This window comes from Columba livia, chromosome 17 (genome assembly GCF_036013475.1).
Source record: "Columba livia isolate bColLiv1 breed racing homer chromosome 17, bColLiv1.pat.W.v2, whole genome shotgun sequence".
Taxonomy (NCBI): Eukaryota; Metazoa; Chordata; class Aves; order Columbiformes; family Columbidae; genus Columba; species Columba livia.
This window is the reverse complement of record NC_088618.1, coordinates 14,234,721-14,253,986: the sequence shown is the minus strand read 5'-3', so window position 1 is coordinate 14,253,986 and position 19,266 is coordinate 14,234,721. Positions and strand designations below refer to the sequence as shown.

The window sequence follows — 19,266 nt, the reverse complement described above, 5'->3', positions numbered from 1 at the left end:
GCTGGCCGGGCCCTTCTGCCCCTCGGGCCCCACCGGTGCCTCCGCAGCCTCCCATGGAGCAAGTCCTGCATGCTCCCTGCCTGCAGCCCTGGACCCTTCCCATAGCCCCTGTCCCTCCTTTGCAGCCCTTGCCCGCACCCCAGCCTGTCTGGCACCCACCGGGACCCCTCCTACCCCTCCGTGCCCAGACCTGCCCGTTGCTCCGCGGCCTCCCCCAGCACAGCCTGGTGTCAGGTGCTCTACTGGTTGTAGAGCACTCCTGGAGGAAATCTGCAGCAAATCTGAGCCATTGACAAGGACCAGAATTTGAGCCCTGACTGCAAACCTTCAGAAAAGAGGCCTGGCCCATCCTGCTGACCTTGCAAACATATTTGATGAACTCCAAAGCCGGGTTGTTGAGTGGCAAGTAGGACCCCTCCTGTGTCTGCAGGGGATGGGTGTCCTTGTTTCAGCTGGGATAGGGTTCATTTTCTTCGTAGCAGCTGGTAGAATGCTGTGATTTGTATTCAGTATGAGAATAATGTTCATAACACTGATGTTTTAGTTGTTGCTAATCAGTCAAGGACTTCTCAGTTTCTCATACTGGCCTGTGAAGACAAGGAGTGCACAAAAGGCTGGGAGGAGACACAGCTGGGACAGTCGACCCCAGCTCACCCGCCTTGGGACATTCCATGTTCAGCGTATAAATCTGGGGGAAGAAATGCCCACGAGGGTGCCATACCGCGGTGGTGCTGTGCCCATTGGGATGCCGCAGCCCTGGGGCCTCTTTCCCCAGGGTGAGGAGGCAGGGCCAGGCCAGAGCCATGTACGGAAGGACAGGCTGCAGCCCGACACACTCGCTGGCACAGAGCTGCTGTCACATTAGGGCCCAGTGCTGCCCCTGTGAGCTGGAGGGGAGAGCCAGGGGACACTGCCAGGCTGCAGCCGTCCTGCCCCAAGCTGGCAGGGATGAGATGGGGACATGCACTTGGCCAAAGCTCGATTCCTCCAGCTGTAGGCAGCCCCTGCTTCCCCTCTTCCCCCAAAACTACACCTGCCTTCTACAGTCCATTTATTTATACAAATTTAACATTAAAACCACACACGGATGCCAGTACGGACCTGTAGGGCACAGTTTCAGCACCTGTGCCCCAGGCAGCTGGGGGCAGGAGAGCCCCGTCCCTGCCCAGCTCCTGCCTTCCCTGTCCTACCGCAGGAGGAACATGCAGCTTCTCCCGAGGACATGAGAGCACGGCCCCGGTGCCCCGACCAGCAGGGTGCAGGCAGGGGGAGCAGCCCACGGCCTCACTGCCGGAGCTGCGGGTTGGTGCGCAGCAGCCACTCAATGGTTTCCAGCAGGTAGGACATGCCGTAGTGCCGGGCGATGTTCTGGAAGACGTTGATGTGCTCCATGAACGTCTGGGGAGAAGGGAACAGGGAGGGAAGGAGGCTGCCCAGCACCCCTGGGCGGCAGGGCAGCTCCTGGGGGGCAGTCATGGCCGTTGGGGCAGACGGTGGCACAGCAGAGCCCAGGGGCCAAGCAGTTAGAGAAGAGGCAGAGAAATGGCACCACAGGGCTCCTTGCTGTCCCACGGGAGCTGCTGGCATGGGGCTGGGTGAGGCAGGAGGGTGCAGGTGTACCTGGGAGGAGATGGTGAGGGCAAAGTCTCCAGCACAGCTGCAGTACACAGGCATGTGTGTCTCCTTCACACCATGACACTTCTTGCACACCTGGAGGACAAGGAGTTTTAGGTAGGCCAGGAGATGAGGCCTATCCCCCCTGGCAGGGGCAGGGTGAATGTGTCCAGCCTCAGCCAGCCAGGGGGACAGGCAGAGGGGGAAGCCCTGCACTCACCAGGTCCTGCAGCACAAAGGCCATCAGCTTCTTCTGCAGGGCTTCCACCAGAGCCGCTTCAATGGCATCGGAGTCATACTGTGCTTGGCAGTTGGAGCAGACCCAGCTGGGCAGCACCGACCCGTCCTAGGGGCAAAGAGGGAGATGAGCACCACAAGTGCCAAGTACTGGAACACTGTAACCGGTTTCTCAAAAGGACAGAGCATCAGCCAAAGCCCAAGGGTGCTCAGACCTGTTATAAGCAGCTAGAAAAGGAGGCAAATAGAAAATGGCCTTTAGGTGAGGTTGCTCACCAGCAGTAAGCAAAACTGCAAAGCAAAGGGGTTAAAGAGAAAAGATGAGTAACGTGACTGACCGGCCTGCAGCGTGACCATGCTGAGGCCTCTGGTGGCCCCAGGTACCTGGGAGAGGGCAGGGTCCTTGCAGAGGTCCAGGTCCCTGCAGAAGTTGCAGTTCCTGCAGATGACTTCGGGGAGCACGTAGGAACGGCAAGGGTCCCGAAACTGGGCTTCTTCCGAGAACTCGCCCACCTCAATGAGGCGCAGCAGGTCCCTGCGCAGTTTGTTCACCTGGTTGGTTATGTTGGCATCCAGAGACAGAACCTACAAGAACAGCAGGCAGGTGAGCCCAGCAAAAGAGAAGAGCATCCTCACGACCTCATATGGATACAGGGCAAAACAAACTGGTTGTAGAGCACTCCTGGAGGAAATCTGCAGCAAATCTGAGCCATTGACAAGGACCAGAATTTGAGCCCTGACTGCAAACCTTCAGAAAAGAGGCCTGGCCCATCCTGCTGACCTTGCAAACATATTTGATGAACTCCAAAGCCGGGTTGTTGAGTGGCAAGTAGGAGCCGGGCAGCACTGGGAACATGTCTGAAGGCTCAGTGGCATTACGAGAACCAGACATCTTCTTCTGGATCTTCTGGGTGATGGTGAAGAAGCTCTGGGTGAGCTCATTGGCCACATAATCCTGGGAGAAGGTGATCATGCCTCGAGAGACAGAGCAGAGAGCACTCGAGCCATATGGTGGCATACAGGGATAGCAAGGTGGGGGGATCTCCACCTGCAGCAGGGCTGTCCCGTGGCTTGGCACTCACCGGGCATAGCCCCCATCTCCCCCAGCACCTCCTGGGACACCTGGCTGGTGCATCTCCTCTTGACAGGGGTGTTCCCGGGGGCGTTGCGCCGCAGCTCCTCCTTCATGCTGTGGTACACGGCCACGATATAGGCTGGGGAGACATGGGCAAGGCTCCAGCAACCGCCCCAGTGCAGGCTCTCCTTGGCACTGGGCAGGCACAAGCAACCTCATCCCCTCCCTGGGACAGCTCACCTGACACGATCATCAAGAAGTAGCTCTGGCAGGAGGCGGCCTGGGGCAGGAACTGTGCGATGTTCCAGTTGTTCTCCAGCAGGTCCTCCACGTTCAGCTCCCCTTCCTCCTCTTCTTCCCCCACGGCCACCTCCTCCTCCTCCTCCTCCTCCTCCTCGCTGTCCTCCTCCTGTGACACTTGTCTCTTGCTGGTCTCCTTCTGGAGGAGCCAGAGATATCACATCAGTTCCTCTTGCCCAGCCAATGCCTCCCCACCCAGCTCAACCCCCAGCACCCTGCTCCTGGGGAACAAGCGCCTCCCGTCTCTTACCTCCCCATAGTGGACACGAGAATCCACTTTTCCCTTGATACCTCCATAATTTGCTGGATCCATCCAGAGCAGAAACTCCCAGCAGCGGGAGAAGGAGATCGTCAGAGAGTGGAATATCTCCTTGGAATGGATGCTGGAGGGAAGAGACTGCAGTCACCCACAGTGTTGGCACTGTCCCTAGTTCAGAGCCATCTCCATAGGACACTGAGGGGAGAAGGTTCCCCTCTCCCATCCAGCCACTGGTGAGGACCCAGGGGAAGCCATGCCCAGGGAGTCTTGGCTCCTTGTGCTTGTCTGGAGGTGCCTGTGCCATGGCTGGGGTGCTGAGAGCCAGACAGGGGATGAAGTGTTGGGCACCTCGAGTTTCCCTGAAGGTCCCTTCTGGATTGAATCCTATGAGTATTCTTGGAATATTGCCTATAGTGGACAGCTAAGGGACGGATCCCTACTCCAGGCATGACAGCCAGAGAACTCGTCAGTCTTGTCCCTTCAGTAGCTTTGCAAAAAAAAAGAGTGCTGAGGCCCATCAAAAGGCAAAAAAAACAGCATCCTCCTTCCTGGTCCCAAGCCCTGCCATGGCTCCATCATTTGAGAACTCACCTCAGGCCGGGCTTGGCAAGCCCACCCACCTGTTGATGATGTACTCCATGTAGCTGATGGCGTCCTCAATGCGCCGCTTCTTGGTGCACAGGATGATCCGGTTGAAGTTGGCATACACCACCGAAGAGCCTAGGCGCTTGAACTCAGCCACCAGCCTGCAGGCAAGGCACAGGAGCGGGTCAGCGGGCAGGAAGGCAAAGCCCAAGCAGATGCAGCCCATGCAGGACATGCTGATCCAGCACAGTCAGGAGTTGAGCATGTTGGCAATGCCACGCAAGGGAGCACCCAAACAGCATGGGAGGTTTAACCTACCACCCGCTTCTGGAGGCTGTGTCAGAGAGGAGTGGCCAGCCTGACACACTCCAGGTCTCACTTACTGCAGGAAAAGCTTCTTCATCATGTTGTGGAGCGTGCGGTGCAGTGCCGGGTCATAGAGCAGGGAGGAAGGAGAGCGGAGCCAGCGGTAAAAGTGAATGACTTGGTTGTCTGCGTAGACATTGCGATACTGCGTGATCTCCTTCACCCAGCTCACCACCATGCTCTTCAGGATCCTGCCAGGGAGCAGAGAGCAGCATCACCCCACCAGCCACCAGCGACATGTTTTCCAATGCACTGGAAGACTCAGAGCAGGAACTCTGCCAGAGCAGAGACATGTGAGCCCTCTGCACAGGAGCCAGTATAACCTAGTGGAACACTAAGAAAGGAGAAACAGGAAAGGGCAAAGTCTTCTCCAACATCCCCACACATCTGCTGGCCGAGCCACCAGGCAGTTCTAAGCCCAGGTTCTTCAAAAGTCTGTTGGAGAAGATGCCTGACATGCCCTTGAGACCTGAATTTATATCTAGAGCACCCACAAGCCCCATTACTGGCAGAAATCTGGGAAAGGCTAAAGACAGGAGAGAATGAGAAGCAGGACCCCTGAGGGGACCTGCCAGGATGAAGACCAGATGCTCCACCTCCTGCTGGTTCCTAGAACCATACCTGAAAGTGTTGGAGCAGAGGGCAGTTTCATCGTAGCTGGCCGGGATGTTGGCAGCTTGGTTCCCTGTCACCATGTCTTCTAGGGACGCCTGCTGAATCACGTCAAAGCTGATGCTCATGCTGGAGCATCCTTCCATGTCGTTTATGTGGTGGGACTGCAACACGGTGTTTACAGCCAGGCTCTGGATGTCCAGCTCCAGACACACTAACAGCAAACACAACTCTCAGCAGGCAGGCAAGGACTGACAAGGACACCCTCCCTTGTCTCTCTGCTACAAATGCTTGTCAACAGTTACGATCCATAGGTGTTGCCACACTGAGGGGGGAGATGCATTCACAGGTCTTGACTGGTACTTGTCTTCCAACAAGACTTGGACCCACTTAACCCTCTGGAGACCACCATTTTTTTCTGGAAGCTTCAGCAGAGGAGCCCAGAACTGACTGCCACTCAAGCTGCTTCTGCCTCTGGGAAAGACCTGTCCCAGGGCCACCAGGGATGACCCTGCTCATCACTACCACCCCACTCCCTCCTCACCTGTGGAGTAGCAGCCAGGGTTGTTTATCTCCACAGAGGCCCTCTCATCAAACTCCATGACTAGGCGGTTGTCATCAGCCTCCTTACCCCCCAGGTCTGGGCGGGCCGTGGGTGAGAGCCACAGCAAGTGGTTGTGACGACGGAGGTGGCGTGAGAAGAACAGGTCAGAGCCAAAGGTGGAGATGTCCTCGGGGAGGTTCCCAACAGGGATGTGGTAGTACCTGGGGCACAGAGAGGGGAAGAGTCACTGAAGTGGGCACAGCTGCAGAGAAGACAGGGAACCCTGCCCATCCTCTCAAAGGACGAGGCAGCCCCAGGGGAACGCGGCTGCCCTGGGCACCTGCTCATCTCGAACGCCTGGGACAGGCAGGTGTCCAGGTTGAGGTAGTGGCGGATCATGCGGCGGGCGGCATGGCGCTGCCAGTCCAGCACCGAGTAACTGACGTCATCCACCAGCCGGATGGGGACCAAGGGGAACTCCTCGATGATGGGGATCCCACTTGCCAGCCGTTTCAGGTCCCAGTTAGACTGCACAGCAACCAGCGTGGGGCCGCGGCGCTCGTCCTGTGTGAGGGAGAAGAGGACACGTCGTGGTGCACCGCTCCAGCGAGCGCCTCTGCTCAGCAGGAAACCAGCAGTGCTGGATGCTGCGTCCCCGCAGCAGGTCCCCAAGGTGGGAACAGCACACCCCGGCAGTCCTGAAGCGCCCAGCTCCATGCAGCCAGCTCTGCAGCTGAGCACAGGGATGGGAGGGAGATACAGAGGGGACCTCGCTGCTGGCACTGCCCTAGGTGAGCCACCCCAAACAAGACAAAGACTTTGAACAACACCCACTTCTATCCTTGGTCTTCAGGACAGCAGCTACATGCAGGCACTGTTGGAATTGCTGCACCAGTGCCTTCCACAGCATCCTCCCCTTCCCATGTGCCTGCACAGACAACGTTCTGTGGAGACCTTCCTTGCACCTTCATCTCACCTTGTATCCCAGCAGCAGGCGCTGGATGGCTCTGTAGACGGCCTTGGGGTCGGTCTCAGCGCGCACCTCGAATGTGTGCTTGTCCGGAGGCAGCAGCTCTTCACCTGCCTTTTCCAGCAGCGTGCTGCGCTCCACCGAGAAGAGGGTGGTGAGATTTGGCATCTGGTTGCTGCGTACCTGTGCCCAAGGGGGACCAGGTCAGAGCCAGAGGGAGAGGGACCCTGGGCTGAGCAGTCCTATGGGGTCTGTCCCCTCTGCGCATCACCCGATGCCTTCCGAGCCCTGCTGGAATGTGGTGGGGATGTGCAAGGTGTGCAGAAACATCCTGCTGCCTGACCCCCATGGAAGAATCACAGAATGGTTTGGATTGGAAGGCACCTTCAAAGGTCACACAGTGCCATGAGCAGGGACATCTTCACCAGCTCAGGTTGCTCAGAGCCCCGTCCAGCCTGGCCTGGGATGTCTCCAGGGATGGGGCATCCACCACCTCTCTGGCCAACCTGGGCCAGTGTGTCCCTACCCTCATCATAAAACATTTCTTCCTTTTATCTAGCCAGAATCTCTCCTCTTTCAGCTTAAAACTATCAGACCTTGTCCTATTGCAACAGTCCCCATCTTTCATTATCAGTCCGCTTTTAAGTCCGGAAAGGCCACACTAAGGTCTCCCCGGAGCTTCTCTTCTCCAGTGAACACCCCAGCTCTCTCAGCCTGTCCCCAGCAGAGCTGTTCCAGCCTCGGATCATTCCTGTGGCTCCTCTGGCCCCTCTCCAGCAGGTCCGTGTGTGTCCTGTGCTGAGGACCCAGAGCTGGAGCAGCACTGCAGGGGGTCTCACCAGAGCGGGGCAGAGGGGCAGGATCCCCCCAAACCTGCTGCCCACAGGGCTGGGAATGCAGCCCAGGACATTGTTGGCTTTCTGGGCTGTGACTGCACTATGCCGGCTCACGTCCAGCTTTTCATCCACCAGTGCCTCCAGTCCCCCAGCCTCCTGAGTCCCATCTTACCTTGTCCAGCACAAAGACAGCAGCTTTGCGCTGCGATGGGATGAAGAGGCCCAAGAGAGCCTTGCTGCCCTGGGAGCTGTGGTAGAGGTAGATGTGGCGAATGCTTCCTAGGGACAGAGCAGAGAGCATCAGTGGTACCCACAGATGCCAGGTCCCAGGTTTCCCACAAGCCCCTCTCCCAGGGTGCCTCACCTGGCTCCAGGTAAGTGAACTGGGCCAGCGAGCGCATCTCCAGGTGCTCAATGTCAAAGGTTTCGGCCTCTCTCCCCGCCAGGTGCCTGACAAGCTGTCTGCTGACCATGCACACGCAGCCCAGGTGGATCAGGGCACGGAGAAGCAGCGGCACCTGTAACGATGGGGAGAGATGTGGTGGAACAATGTTCAGCCACCAAGCTCCTCTCGGGGGTTTCAGACCTAGAACAACCTGGGTTAAAACCACAGGTAGGACACACCCGAGGTGTCTCCAGCATGAGTTTGTATTATCACCCTTGATGGTGCTGGAGATACAGAACAGGTATTGTAATTCTTAAGTCACATGTGTTCCTATCTGGCCTCAGATCCCACCATCAAGGGCAGCAGCAGGTACTTTGGAGGACGCATGGAGGGATATCTGGGGAATCTTGCAGCTCTGGCACTCCCTCGAGACAAAGGCTTGATCTGAACCAGCAGATAATGGCACAGTGGAAGATCCATCACTGATTTCCCCTGTTTTATTAACCTTACAGCTGTAAACTCCACCACTGCATAAGACTACTCCAGACCTGCTGTGGGACTTACTCCCAAAACACTGAGAAGCAATAAACATTCCTCGGCTAATCACACCTCCTTCGTGTCAGTTTTGATTTCACAGACCCCTAGTGCACCACATTTTCAGATCTCTTTAGCAAGCCGAAGCATTCCTGTGTCCCCAGTCCCACTCCTGCAAGGAAGCCGTTGCCTCCCTTGCATCCTTGTTGTCATTCTCCTATGTTAGTCCCAATACATTTTTGGTGACCATGCTCAGAACTGCACTGCAGGTGTTTAAAGATCAAGACAGATCTTTCCTTGCCCGGGACCGTGTCCAGGTGGGTTTCTCTGCATCTCCAAGGACACAAACTCCACAAACCTCTGGGTAATCCACTCAACCACCCTCACAGGAGAAGTTTCCTCTGATGTTTACACAGAATTTCCGCAGTTTGTGCCCGCTGCCCCCGTTCTCTCCCTGGGTCCCCCGGGAGGCGCCCGGCTCCTCTCCTTCACTCCTCCCGTCGAGGGTCCCCAGAGCCGCTTCTCCAGGCTGAACAGTCCCAGCTCACTCAGCCTCCCCTTGAATGACACATGATGCAACCCCTTGATCATCTCACTTCCTCTATGTCTTTAAAACATCTTCATGCCCCTTGTTGTACCTCAGTTGCTAAGTTTAATTTCCTCCTAGCTAGCTGTTTCTTGATTTTACCTAGTCCCACTTATTACAATAACGCTATGGTAGTGGAGAGGACTCAGGTTTGCTACCGGCAGATCTTCCACAGATACGATGAATTTGTGTACACACTAGTGCCTTTGGCAGAGTGATTTGAAATAAGTTTTAGGCACTGCTTACTAAGCTAAGAGTTGTGCCTTGTCTTGAGGGACCTTTATCCAGATTTTCTACAAGCAGAAATCCAAGGTGACTAAAACCAGTTTCTTTTGTCACGCCCCACTGTAACACTTTCCAGGCTTTACCAATAACTTCAGTAGCTGAACATTCCCAATTTTATGATGCTCTTTTTGCCCTTGTGACCTCTTGCATCTCACAAAGCGTTTGTAGCTAATGGCACCACTGCTCACATCAAGCTTGTCCTACTTAGGCAAAGACTTTTGATCCATAATAATTCTAAGTTTTATTTTAGTAGCAAACTCTCTTGTCTTTATACTTTCTTTGACATAGAGCTGCACTCTTACAATGGTGCAAACTACTCTGCCACTTCCATCTAGGTCAAGTCCTGACACTGCAATGTCTTCTTGATTAAATTCGGATCACCTGGTTCTGAGCTGCTGAACAAACCAGTGTCCAATAGAAGTGGGTATCCCAGTTTCCCATCTTCATTTTCAGGCTTTCAGCACTAAAAACATTGGTAAATTTAATTTTGGCTTGATTGCTTTGTACTGAACTTCATTTAGGTTGTTCTTGCTCTTCCCAAACTTTCAAGTTGTATGTTATTCATCTTCTATAACAGCATTTATTACCTCGTTTTAGAGGGCAGGGCACCCAGACCTGTGTACACCTTCATATGTGTTGGGTTTTCCCCCATTTTTACTCTAAATATCCCTTATCTTTTCTGGTACAAACACCAACAAGCTGGTTCTGGTTTAGTTTCAAAGAAACTTAAATGTCTTATTTCCCTGAAGTTTCCTGACTACAAATAAACCCAACTCCCTTTTCCCAACATGCCTCAAACCCCGTGCTGATACTCTGCCCACATGAACATGGGTACATTCCCTAGCACTCTGCTATGCGGGGTCTTTGATTGTTGTTGTTGCACCAAGCTGCTGAATTTTTAAGTGCCAGGTGTCCTCCTGTGCCACTGGCACTCATATTAATGACCTACCCCTCAGCAACTCTTAAAAACGAGCACCTGGAGGAGTTACCTGCGTCTCATACACTCCCTCGATGTCTGGAGCAGAGAGGTCCGCATTGAATTCATTGATGTGCTCTTGGTACATGTCTTCAGGGACTGAGTACTCATACAGGTTGTAAACCAAGTTCGAGCGGGGCAGGATCCTGTTGACCTGCCGAGGCCAGGACACGGTTAGCAGGGCTCATCGCACCCCGTGGCCTGGCTGCCAGGAGCTGGGCCTGAGCCAGGAGATCAGCTAAGGAGATCAGTGGTTTGTGCTCATGCACGTTACAAATTCCCATAACAGAGAACCCGCTTTCTGGGCAGGCTGCGATTAGCAGAGGGACGGTGGACTGGCTGAGCTATATCCATGGAATGGCAGAGTGATGCCCTGCAAGGCAGATGCTTGTAATATCTGCTTGCAGCGAAAGTGAAATGCCTTATCTCAACACAAGTGGCCGCTTCCCCCTCCAGAAGGGGCAGGTCCTCACCTTCCTGTAGGCTGCTCCCTCCTCCGGCTTCGGGATGCGCTGGTTGACATAGAAGACCCGGGGGATGCTCAGCCTGATGCAGTGCAGGTCGCTCCCAATCACTGCCCACAGCCTGAAGAGCCCAGGCTGGCTGGTCTCGGCGATCTGCAGGACAAAGTTAGCGTTAGACATAAGCACTGGTAACATGTTGGATCTCCCTGCTAAGCTGCAGAGATCTATATGGCCAGTTGGTGGCCACAAGGAGAGCAGGAGACTTCAAGAGTTGTCACTCCCAGCGCTGGAGTCCCCACGTCCTGCTACTGTCCCGGGGCACCATGAAGAAAACTGCCTGGCTGAGGCTGGACAACCAACACAAGCTGACTCTCGATGCCAGTGAAGTCACCCAGATGTCCTGGACCAGGTGCCCCACCTGGAGCTCGTGCTTGCACAAGGGCTGCCTGCAGCTCTGTGAGCCTTTCTGGGAGATGAAGCGGGTGACAAGGGGCTCAGATGGCTGCACGTGGCAGGGGTTTGTGAAAATGACTGGATGGCACCACCCCACCTCTGCACTTGTATGTTGGCTGCTTTCAGGCATCACTGGAATCCTGTGCCCGCCACAGGCACACTGTGCCCAGTGCTGGGCTTCCCAGTACAGGAGAGACATAAACATTCTGGAGGGCATCCAGTGAAAGCCCACAAGGATTAAAAAGGGACTGGAGCATCTTTCACAAGAGGAGAGGCTGGGAGAGCTGGGACTGTCCAGCCTGGAGCAGAGGTCAGGAGGATCTCATCAGTGTATACAAGTATCTGAAGGGAAGTGCAGAGGACACAGCCCGGCTCTTCCCAGAGGTGCCCAGTGGCAGGACCAGAGGCCACGGGCACAAACTGAACACAGGAGGGTCGCTCTGAACATCAGGAAACACTTTTTGCCTCTGAGGGTGACCGAGCCCTGGCACAGGTTGCCAGGGAGGTTATGGAATCTCTGTTCTTGGGGATACTCAGCACTCGACTGGACACAGTCACAGGCAGCTGGCTCTGAGAGGCCGGGCTTGAGCAGGGGGTTGGACCAGGTGAACCCCAAAGCTGCCTCCAGCCTCAACCGGTGTTTCTGTGGTTCCGTGACTACTGCACAGAGCTGCCCACGGGCTGAGCTGGAGCTGAACCACTGGCAGATCAACATGCAACAGATTCACCACCAAGAATGACCATGTGGGATTCTGTTTCCATACAGATGTGTGTGAACCTGAGGCTTTGCAGGCCCACTTGGCCTCCCCAGGTTTAACACCAGAGTGGTGCTGGGGCGAGCATTCCCTGAGCTTCACCATTGGAGCACAGACAGTGTCAATGTGATGCTTGTGCCCCGGGCTGCCCCCCATGGCAGGTCCACTCCCTGGTACCTGCACAATCTGCCAGGGCAAGTCCAGGATGCTGCGCGCTGTCCTGCGCAGGTAGCTGTTCAGCCCTTTGGAGAGGGCATCGCGGACCACTCCTCCACCGGCTGCTGCTCCACCGTCCTCCAGACGCCGCCGCTTCTGCCGCTCCCGCCGCTGCCGAGCCTGCAGCTCCCACTTCTTCTGGTGGTAGCGCAGCCAGACCAGCCGCTCTTCCTGAGTTGGGTGGCAGCACGTATGAGTGGAGCCAGAAAACAGCACAAGCTTCCCAGCGCCACAACACCACACCATTAAGCCCAGCCCTCCACCTCCCAGACCCACATCACGTTCCTGGCCCAGTTTCCCTTTCCTCCATCAGTGATTATATTTCTCCATCTCCTGGTTATATTTCTCCTCGTAGCCCAGAGCCATGGCTGTGCAAAGGGTTGCAGGAGACCCACAGCTTCCTCCTGGCAGCGCCCAAGCTGCTTGGGTGGACAAGCTCCAGGTCATCTCTTGTCCCGTCTGCTTCACCCACCTTGGTGGTGCCCAAGGGCGGAGGTGGACCCAGGATCTCTCGCCAGGATTGGGATAGCTCCAGGTACTGGGACATCTGTTGGCTTTCCTCTGCTGCAGGGACTCGCTTCCGCTTATTTGTGATGGGAACTGGTGGCTGAAGGGTTTTGGCAGCCCCAAAGTCCTCTATGTCACCAATGTGTGAGCTGGGTGTGCCCTCTGGGGGCTGGTTGGCGAGGACCTGAGGGAGCAAGGACAGCAGGAGGATGTGGGTTGCAGATGAGTCCCAGCAGCTCAGCCAGTACCTTTCCATCACCCTCTTTACCTGTCTCTTGCCTTCTGAAGTGAAGAGCTCATTGATTTTTTTCTGTTTGTACACATCATTCTTCTCAAGGAGTTTCTTGTGGAGCCAGTCTGGGTGCCGGACCCGCGGCACTGGGTTCTTTACCTGGAGAGCATCTCCAAATCACACCAAGTCCCCCGACTGAAGCTCTTTGCCCACCCTTCCCACCATCCCATACCTGCTGCAGGGCTGCGGGAATGGTGATGATTTTCTGGATGGTGCTGCCCAGTCTCTCAATGTAGTAGTCCCAGTCCAGGATCTGTGAAGAGGTCAGAGCAGCGGGTCGTAAGGAAAGCTGAGCAGAAGGCCACCAGACTCAGGATCAAGCATCTCCCTGGGTCCTCCACCCCAGCACCCCGCTTTGCTACTGCAAGCAGCTGCTGCCCAGGTTGCACCTCCAAAGGGCCGAGCCCTTGTCCCGGAGCCGGGATCAGCTGCGGGGACGCCCCACTCACCGCGCGGATGTTGAAGTCCTGTAGAGAGGGGCTCTTCAGCCATTTTCGAAGGTAGTGTTTGCGCACGCTGGGCTCGGCTTGGAAGATGGCGAGGGGGATGGCCCTGGGGATGGCAGGGAAGCTCTTACCCTCCTGGAGCACGGTCTCAGCAACACATGATCCCCTCTCCCAGCTCAAGCAGTGGTTGTGCAGCTTCGCCTATCCCTAGTCCTGCTCCTGTTTTGAGCCAGCACACAGGTGACCGCTTGGCCACATCACACCAGCTCACTCTCCTCCTGCTACCCTGCCCTTCTCCTCTTGGTTGCCCTCATACTGCCAAAAGCCCTGGCCCCTCAAGATGGGCTTACCTCTCGGTGACCGGAGACCCCTCTGGTTTCTTGGATATGATGAACCGGCAGCTCAGCCCTGCATCCTTCACCATCTGGTCCCCCAGAAACTCTGCCAGGCGCTTGGCAGTGCTGATGGAGGTGGACTTCTGCTCCCCGTAGTCCTCCAACTTGCGCGACATGGACCGGTTCTCCGAGATCAGCTCAAACAGCTCTGAATCAGGCATGTTGGCAGCCTGGAAGGAAGCAAAAAACCCAAAGCAATAATAGCAAGAACCTAATGATCAAACCTTGCTGCTGTCAGATACCCGCAGCGCCTACACCCCGTTGGTGTGGCTCTTCACGGGAGCCTGGGAATTGCTCCATTTCAGCTGCCAACGTGACCTATTGAAAAGAGAGGGTGTGGGTTTGAGGCTCGCACCGCTTTATGCCATGGCTGGCCTGTGTTGTACACACAAAGGAGCTGGGGTCACCAACAAGGGCACTGCAAAATGGAACGACACAGCCAGGCTCTCAGACCCTCTCACCACCCAGTTTCTTGCAGTTTTCTCCTGTTATTGTATAAGCTGATGTCTCTGTGCTCCTCACAAAACATGCCACAGGCAAGCGGCTCTGTGGATCTCTTCCTCAGCAAATGCTTTAGCCAGTGTCCTTGGGTGAGGGCACCAGGCCAGCTCCATGAAGGAGATGGCTGCAGGACACCACTCATGCACAGTTACAGCTGAACGAGGAGCCCTTGCACTAAAGACACTAAACAGCAGCCCCAGAGAACCAAAGCAGCAGAAATAAGATGGAAGCGACCATTGGATGCAGAGCAGACCATCTACTCTGTGCAAGCAAAGTCCATCCTCCCCACACTGCCCGGCCAGCTCTGACACTTCTCTGGCTCCACCTCGGGCACACGGACACGCTGAGCTGTGCCCACCTTGCTGTAGAGCACATCCAGCCAGTAATCGGCCACTTTGGCCACAGAAGCGTAGACCTCCTCCAGGGTGCTGCCTTTCAGAAAGGCTTCAAATACCGAAGACTGGAATATCTTCACCAGCTGCAGCTCTCCCCGGCGCTTCACCTCAAATCCCTTCAGCTCGGCCAGAGACCCGTCCTCGTTGAACACTGCGTACCTAGGAGACACGGCATGGGCACGACATGGCCTGTGCCAAGGGACATGGCCTCCAGGATCCCATTGGTGTCCCCCCTGCCAGGGCACTTCTCCCCATGCCACCATCCAGCGCATTCAACAGAGACACAGTGCATGGCACGAGGATGATCTCAGAACATCTGCAGCTGCTCAACCGACCGTTTAAACTTCATCTGCGAAAGCACGTCAGCTCGTGCCCAGCTCATCCACACTGATTGGGAGAATCTTCTTAATTGCACACAAGTAAAGGGTGGGAGGTGAGAGCCCAGGTGGGGAAATGAAGTAAGATATTGGGAAGAGGATTAGAGAGAAGTAAATGTCATCAGCTCAGATGCTGGCAAAGGGGTTCGGAGGAAACTGGATGTAGCCATGACATGACTACAGAAAATGTCCTCCCCCCTCCTTTTCTCTTGCATTTTTTTTGCATTACACATTCCTGCCAATTATTTGTGTATCTCAATAAAACCTTATGGGAACATCAGCTATGAGAGGGGATACTCAAACCTCCGTCACTTGGCCAGCACTTCTCCCACATGACCACAGCCTTCTCTGCCACTGCCAACGATGGTGCCTGCCCACCAGCTCCAGGTTGTTTTGGTTGGAGAGTGACCAGGATATGAGTGCACTCGCTAACATCCCCAAACGACAAGAAACCAAGAGGCCCCAAGATAAGAGTCCTATGAGCGGAGCCTGTTCAGTGCTCGGCATCGCCCCGACTCCTGTGGCAGGGACTCGCTGCTTGCAGAAAGGCACTGACAGGAGACGGTGGATGTTGGAGCTCGCTCCATGGGGCATTAAGCACAAAGAGGCACAGGGCTGTACAGACAGAGTGAGAAAGGGCAGCGACAACACTTCTTGGAGCCAGACCCAGGTCTGCGGGCACCCCTCTAGCTAGTGGTTGCTACTGCTCTAGCTCACGCTCCTGTTTGGAGGCTGCAGAGAAATCAGTGAAGTTTGAGTACAACTGTCCAGTAAAGTGACAGTAATGGCAGGACACGTTTCTTTCTCCATATGGAGAAGGAAGGGGAAACATCTAGGATTACTGGAGGTCTGTGAACTCCTGAGAGATGGGAAGGCAAGTCTGAACAGATTAGGTTGAATACAAGCAGTATTAGAAATCCTCATAGGGAAAGCTGAAGTTCTCCCACACACCTCAGGGCCAAACAAGGAGATCATGTCTGGTCACCAAGTTGAAGAAATGTTGTTTTGCTGTTACCTTCTAACATTTATTGCCATAGTATGGCACTGGAGGCAAGTGCATAGCTGGATTCAAAGACAATCTGGTGTAAGGAATGTGCAACTTAAAGCCAGTGAATCTAGCGTGCTACCAGCTCCAGGAGCAAGGAACAACGGGCCTCACATGCACGAAGGGAAGGAGACCATCAATCTGTTACCCAGGGGAAGGGATAATATTGCAAGCTTGGAAATCTCACCTTTTCTTCAGCTTTTTGCCCTCCTCCTTGGAAGCTGGGAGGATCATGGCCAGGTATGGTCCATCCACCTCAAAAAAGATGCTGTTCTCCGAGCGTGTGACATAGGTGAGAGAGGCTGGGTCCTGCAGTTCCTGGTACTGGTCATTCGTGAAGCCTTCCTACGGGCACGGCCCAGGAGAACAGCTTCACTCAGCAGCTGGGCTGGTTACAGCAGGAGGTGCCCTCAGGCACACCCTGCCTAAAGGGACCACTGAGCGCTCCTCTGAAAGCTACAGCACAATTTACCACTCAAAAGTCAAAACATCTGAGCTGCCTGTTGAAAAGGAAAATGCTTTGGACCCTAAAATTATATTCTTTTGTCTTACAGAATCTGCAGCAAGCAGGAGATGGGATTGGACCTTTCTCTAGTCTGGACTCCCAGCCTACACAGGTGAGCACCCATCAACCCTGGCCAATGACCAGCACCCTCTGCTGTGGGGACGTTGGAGCCTCTCCCTCTCCTCAGGTGCTCTCTGGGCCATCAGCCCCCATGTCCCACTCGCTGAATGTCCTCCCTGGGCAGCCCTCCTCCTTCGCCCCAGACCGCAGAGCTGGCCTGGGAGGGTGCAAGACTCACCTTCACCAGGATGTTGAGCATGGCACCTGGGTAGGAGATTGTCACCTTTGGCTTCTTGGCATTGGTTGACTTGATGACAAAGTTCTCCGGGAAGCTGTTGGGGAGGACACACCAAATCCCATCGGTATCCAGTTCCAGAGGTCTCCTAAGGAAGGAAGGAAGGAAAGGCACGGTCAGGAGAAGAGTGGATGACAGGTGAGGATCAGCTCTGTGTCCCCCATAGAGGCACAGGCAGCCTGTTGCATGCACTCTCCGGTCTCTTCTGCAAAGCAAACCCCCTGAATGTTCAACACTAACTGCTGAAAGCTCAGGTGTTTAACATGCTCCCACATCTGTCCCAGATGCAGATGACCTTTCTTTCCCAGCTCAGCACATACTCACCCAATCTGTTCGATCAGTTCCCTGGCCTGGGTGATGATATTTGCTCCCGTGAAGCAGACAATGCCAGCCATCTCCATGGAGTACCAGCGAGCTCTGTGAGCAGAGGAGTCAAAGTGAAGAGCATGAAGTGCTCCCTCCCAAGCCCAGCTACGGAAAGCACAGGAGGACCGCCAGAGGAAGAACGGCGAGAAACACATCAACACTGGCCCTTGGCAGATTGTTCTCCTTGCCCTAGTTATGGTGGAAACCAGTCACTAGCAGAAAAGATTCCTGTCACTTGTGCCCAACACTGGATGTCTGGCAGGAGTCTCCAGGATAAGAAGTCATTAGTAGAAGCAAGAGGAGACTGTTACAGGCAGCAGCCACCGCCAACCTGGTGCTTCAGGGGCAGGTGAAGCAAGTGACAGCCTCCCTAGGACAATCCCAGTTTCCAAGGGTCCTCTCTGGAGGGGAGACTCACCCTTTCCGCATGACGTAGCCATAGAAAGAGTTGAGGATGCACTTGTGGGCCAGCTGCAGGGAGTCATACAGGATTTCCATGTTCTTACAGCGCTTCACTTCAGAGGCATCTCCTGTCTCCACCGCTGCAGATAACTTCTTCTTCCACACCTGCAAGCCACAGGCAGAGTCAGGACGATCCCCTGCATCACTGCTGGTGGCATCCAGCTGGTTCTCTCACAGTCCCAGTACAGGATTACAACTCCAGAACAGTATCTTTGCCAAAGATCAATAGCATGAGCTAAATATTCCTTTTTCTTTTGCAGCACAGGAGGAGTTGGCCAGAGGTGCTTTGCCACATGGTAAGAGGGACCAGCAGCACCAGCCATCACTCTGATGGTGATGATCAGAATTCAAGCTGCGCCGGCAGCGCTGCTGCCCACACCAGCTGTGCTGCACCGTGTGTGCGCAGGCAACAACCGAACACTGCCTGCAGCCATCCATGGCGTCTGGCTAAACTGCAGAACTGCCTGTGTAGAAAATGCTTCTTGGTCAGCTCTGTGATTCACGGCAGAACAGGCAGCTGGGACTAGCAGCAAAGCAACCAGCTCATTAATTAACTCTGCCAGAGGTAGAATCCCAGGGCTTTGTCACTTCCTTCAACACACTCCAAGAACAACGTGCCCTGGTGTCCTCTAGCATGAACCTCAAGCAGCAGAGAACTAGAATGTTCTCCTGCAAGCGACCGTTCCTTTACCCAAGGTCTAGACCTGCTTGTCAGCTTGTCTCTTTTCTCCATGTAGGAAGAACATCCCAGATGGAACCCGGCCAGACCAGATATATCAGAACAGAATAGATGAGGATTTACTAAACCCAGTGAGAAATGGAGCTGCAGGTTTGTTTCTGACATCACTACAGCAGCAGCAAATGCTGTGGCAGCAGCTGTTGACAATTTGGCAGTGAGAAGCTACAGCTGTCAGGAGCTCCACCGCATCCTTCCCAAACACAACAGCTGAATAGTGCAATACATCAGGGCTTAGGTTCTCAGAGAGATGAGAAGACCTGAGCCTTGGCAAGACAACTTAAACTAGCATTTGAGCTGGGTACCTTGTGCAGCCCCTTGAACTCGTAGCGGCGGTCCCTGAAAGCTCGCACTGTGTCCACATAGAAAGAGTTCTCTCGCTGGCAGATGGTGGTGACTCGCTCCTCCACCTTGGTGACGTGGATCTTCTTGTACGCCTTGCGGCAGTAATCTAGTCGAGGGAAGAAGCAGAGAGAGCTTCACAGGGACGGGTGCCGCGCTATGGACAGAGGGATGGGCACAGTATGGACAGGGAGACATCTAAGCATCAGGCATGGGTGAGTGGGGAGACAGTCCAGCTGCAAAGGGAAGGAAGGAACCAGCACAGAGAAAGCAGCACCTTGTTATGGAGGTACGGGGGCAGGTGGGGGAAATAAACTCTTTGTGATGCATGTACGGCCCATCCACAAAACCAGGCTCTGTGCCCAGCCAGCTGGATGGTTCTTCTGAACTGCATCACTCCAGGATAACATGATGCTTCTCATTCGTTAACAGGCTTTAATTAGCAGCCTTCCAAATAATGGAGCCATTCATGTTTCAGTTCAACTCCATG

At 54.8% G+C, this 19,266-nt stretch overlaps 1 protein-coding gene across 1 annotated transcript in view; it reads right to left on the bottom strand.

Moving 5' to 3' along the window:
• Nucleotides 1-1,034: 1,034 nt before the first annotated feature.
• POLE (DNA polymerase epsilon, catalytic subunit) overlaps nucleotides 1,035-19,266 on the bottom strand; it is a 30,030-nt gene continuing 11,798 nt past the window's right edge. The window contains exons 19-48 of the mRNA XM_065034004.1: nucleotides 18,740-18,885; nucleotides 17,655-17,803; nucleotides 17,195-17,287; nucleotides 16,814-16,958; nucleotides 16,198-16,355; nucleotides 14,552-14,747; nucleotides 13,648-13,862; nucleotides 13,301-13,403; nucleotides 13,024-13,104; nucleotides 12,828-12,950; nucleotides 12,525-12,743; nucleotides 12,014-12,223; nucleotides 10,638-10,781; nucleotides 10,178-10,318; nucleotides 7,763-7,916; nucleotides 7,571-7,677; nucleotides 6,569-6,745; nucleotides 5,933-6,156; nucleotides 5,593-5,813; nucleotides 5,058-5,262; nucleotides 4,454-4,627; nucleotides 4,106-4,231; nucleotides 3,477-3,609; nucleotides 3,167-3,365; nucleotides 2,934-3,065; nucleotides 2,633-2,826; nucleotides 2,236-2,436; nucleotides 1,835-1,960; nucleotides 1,621-1,710; nucleotides 1,035-1,398 (exon numbers count right to left, since the gene is read on the bottom strand). Of these exons, the coding sequence (XP_064890076.1) occupies nucleotides 1,285-1,398; nucleotides 1,621-1,710; nucleotides 1,835-1,960; nucleotides 2,236-2,436; nucleotides 2,633-2,826; nucleotides 2,934-3,065; nucleotides 3,167-3,365; nucleotides 3,477-3,609; nucleotides 4,106-4,231; nucleotides 4,454-4,627; nucleotides 5,058-5,262; nucleotides 5,593-5,813; nucleotides 5,933-6,156; nucleotides 6,569-6,745; nucleotides 7,571-7,677; nucleotides 7,763-7,916; nucleotides 10,178-10,318; nucleotides 10,638-10,781; nucleotides 12,014-12,223; nucleotides 12,525-12,743; nucleotides 12,828-12,950; nucleotides 13,024-13,104; nucleotides 13,301-13,403; nucleotides 13,648-13,862; nucleotides 14,552-14,747; nucleotides 16,198-16,355; nucleotides 16,814-16,958; nucleotides 17,195-17,287; nucleotides 17,655-17,803; nucleotides 18,740-18,885 (4,700 nt within the window). The 3' untranslated portion in view covers nucleotides 1,035-1,284. The remainder of the gene's footprint in view (nucleotides 1,399-1,620; nucleotides 1,711-1,834; nucleotides 1,961-2,235; nucleotides 2,437-2,632; nucleotides 2,827-2,933; nucleotides 3,066-3,166; nucleotides 3,366-3,476; nucleotides 3,610-4,105; nucleotides 4,232-4,453; nucleotides 4,628-5,057; nucleotides 5,263-5,592; nucleotides 5,814-5,932; nucleotides 6,157-6,568; nucleotides 6,746-7,570; nucleotides 7,678-7,762; nucleotides 7,917-10,177; nucleotides 10,319-10,637; nucleotides 10,782-12,013; nucleotides 12,224-12,524; nucleotides 12,744-12,827; nucleotides 12,951-13,023; nucleotides 13,105-13,300; nucleotides 13,404-13,647; nucleotides 13,863-14,551; nucleotides 14,748-16,197; nucleotides 16,356-16,813; nucleotides 16,959-17,194; nucleotides 17,288-17,654; nucleotides 17,804-18,739; nucleotides 18,886-19,266) is intronic.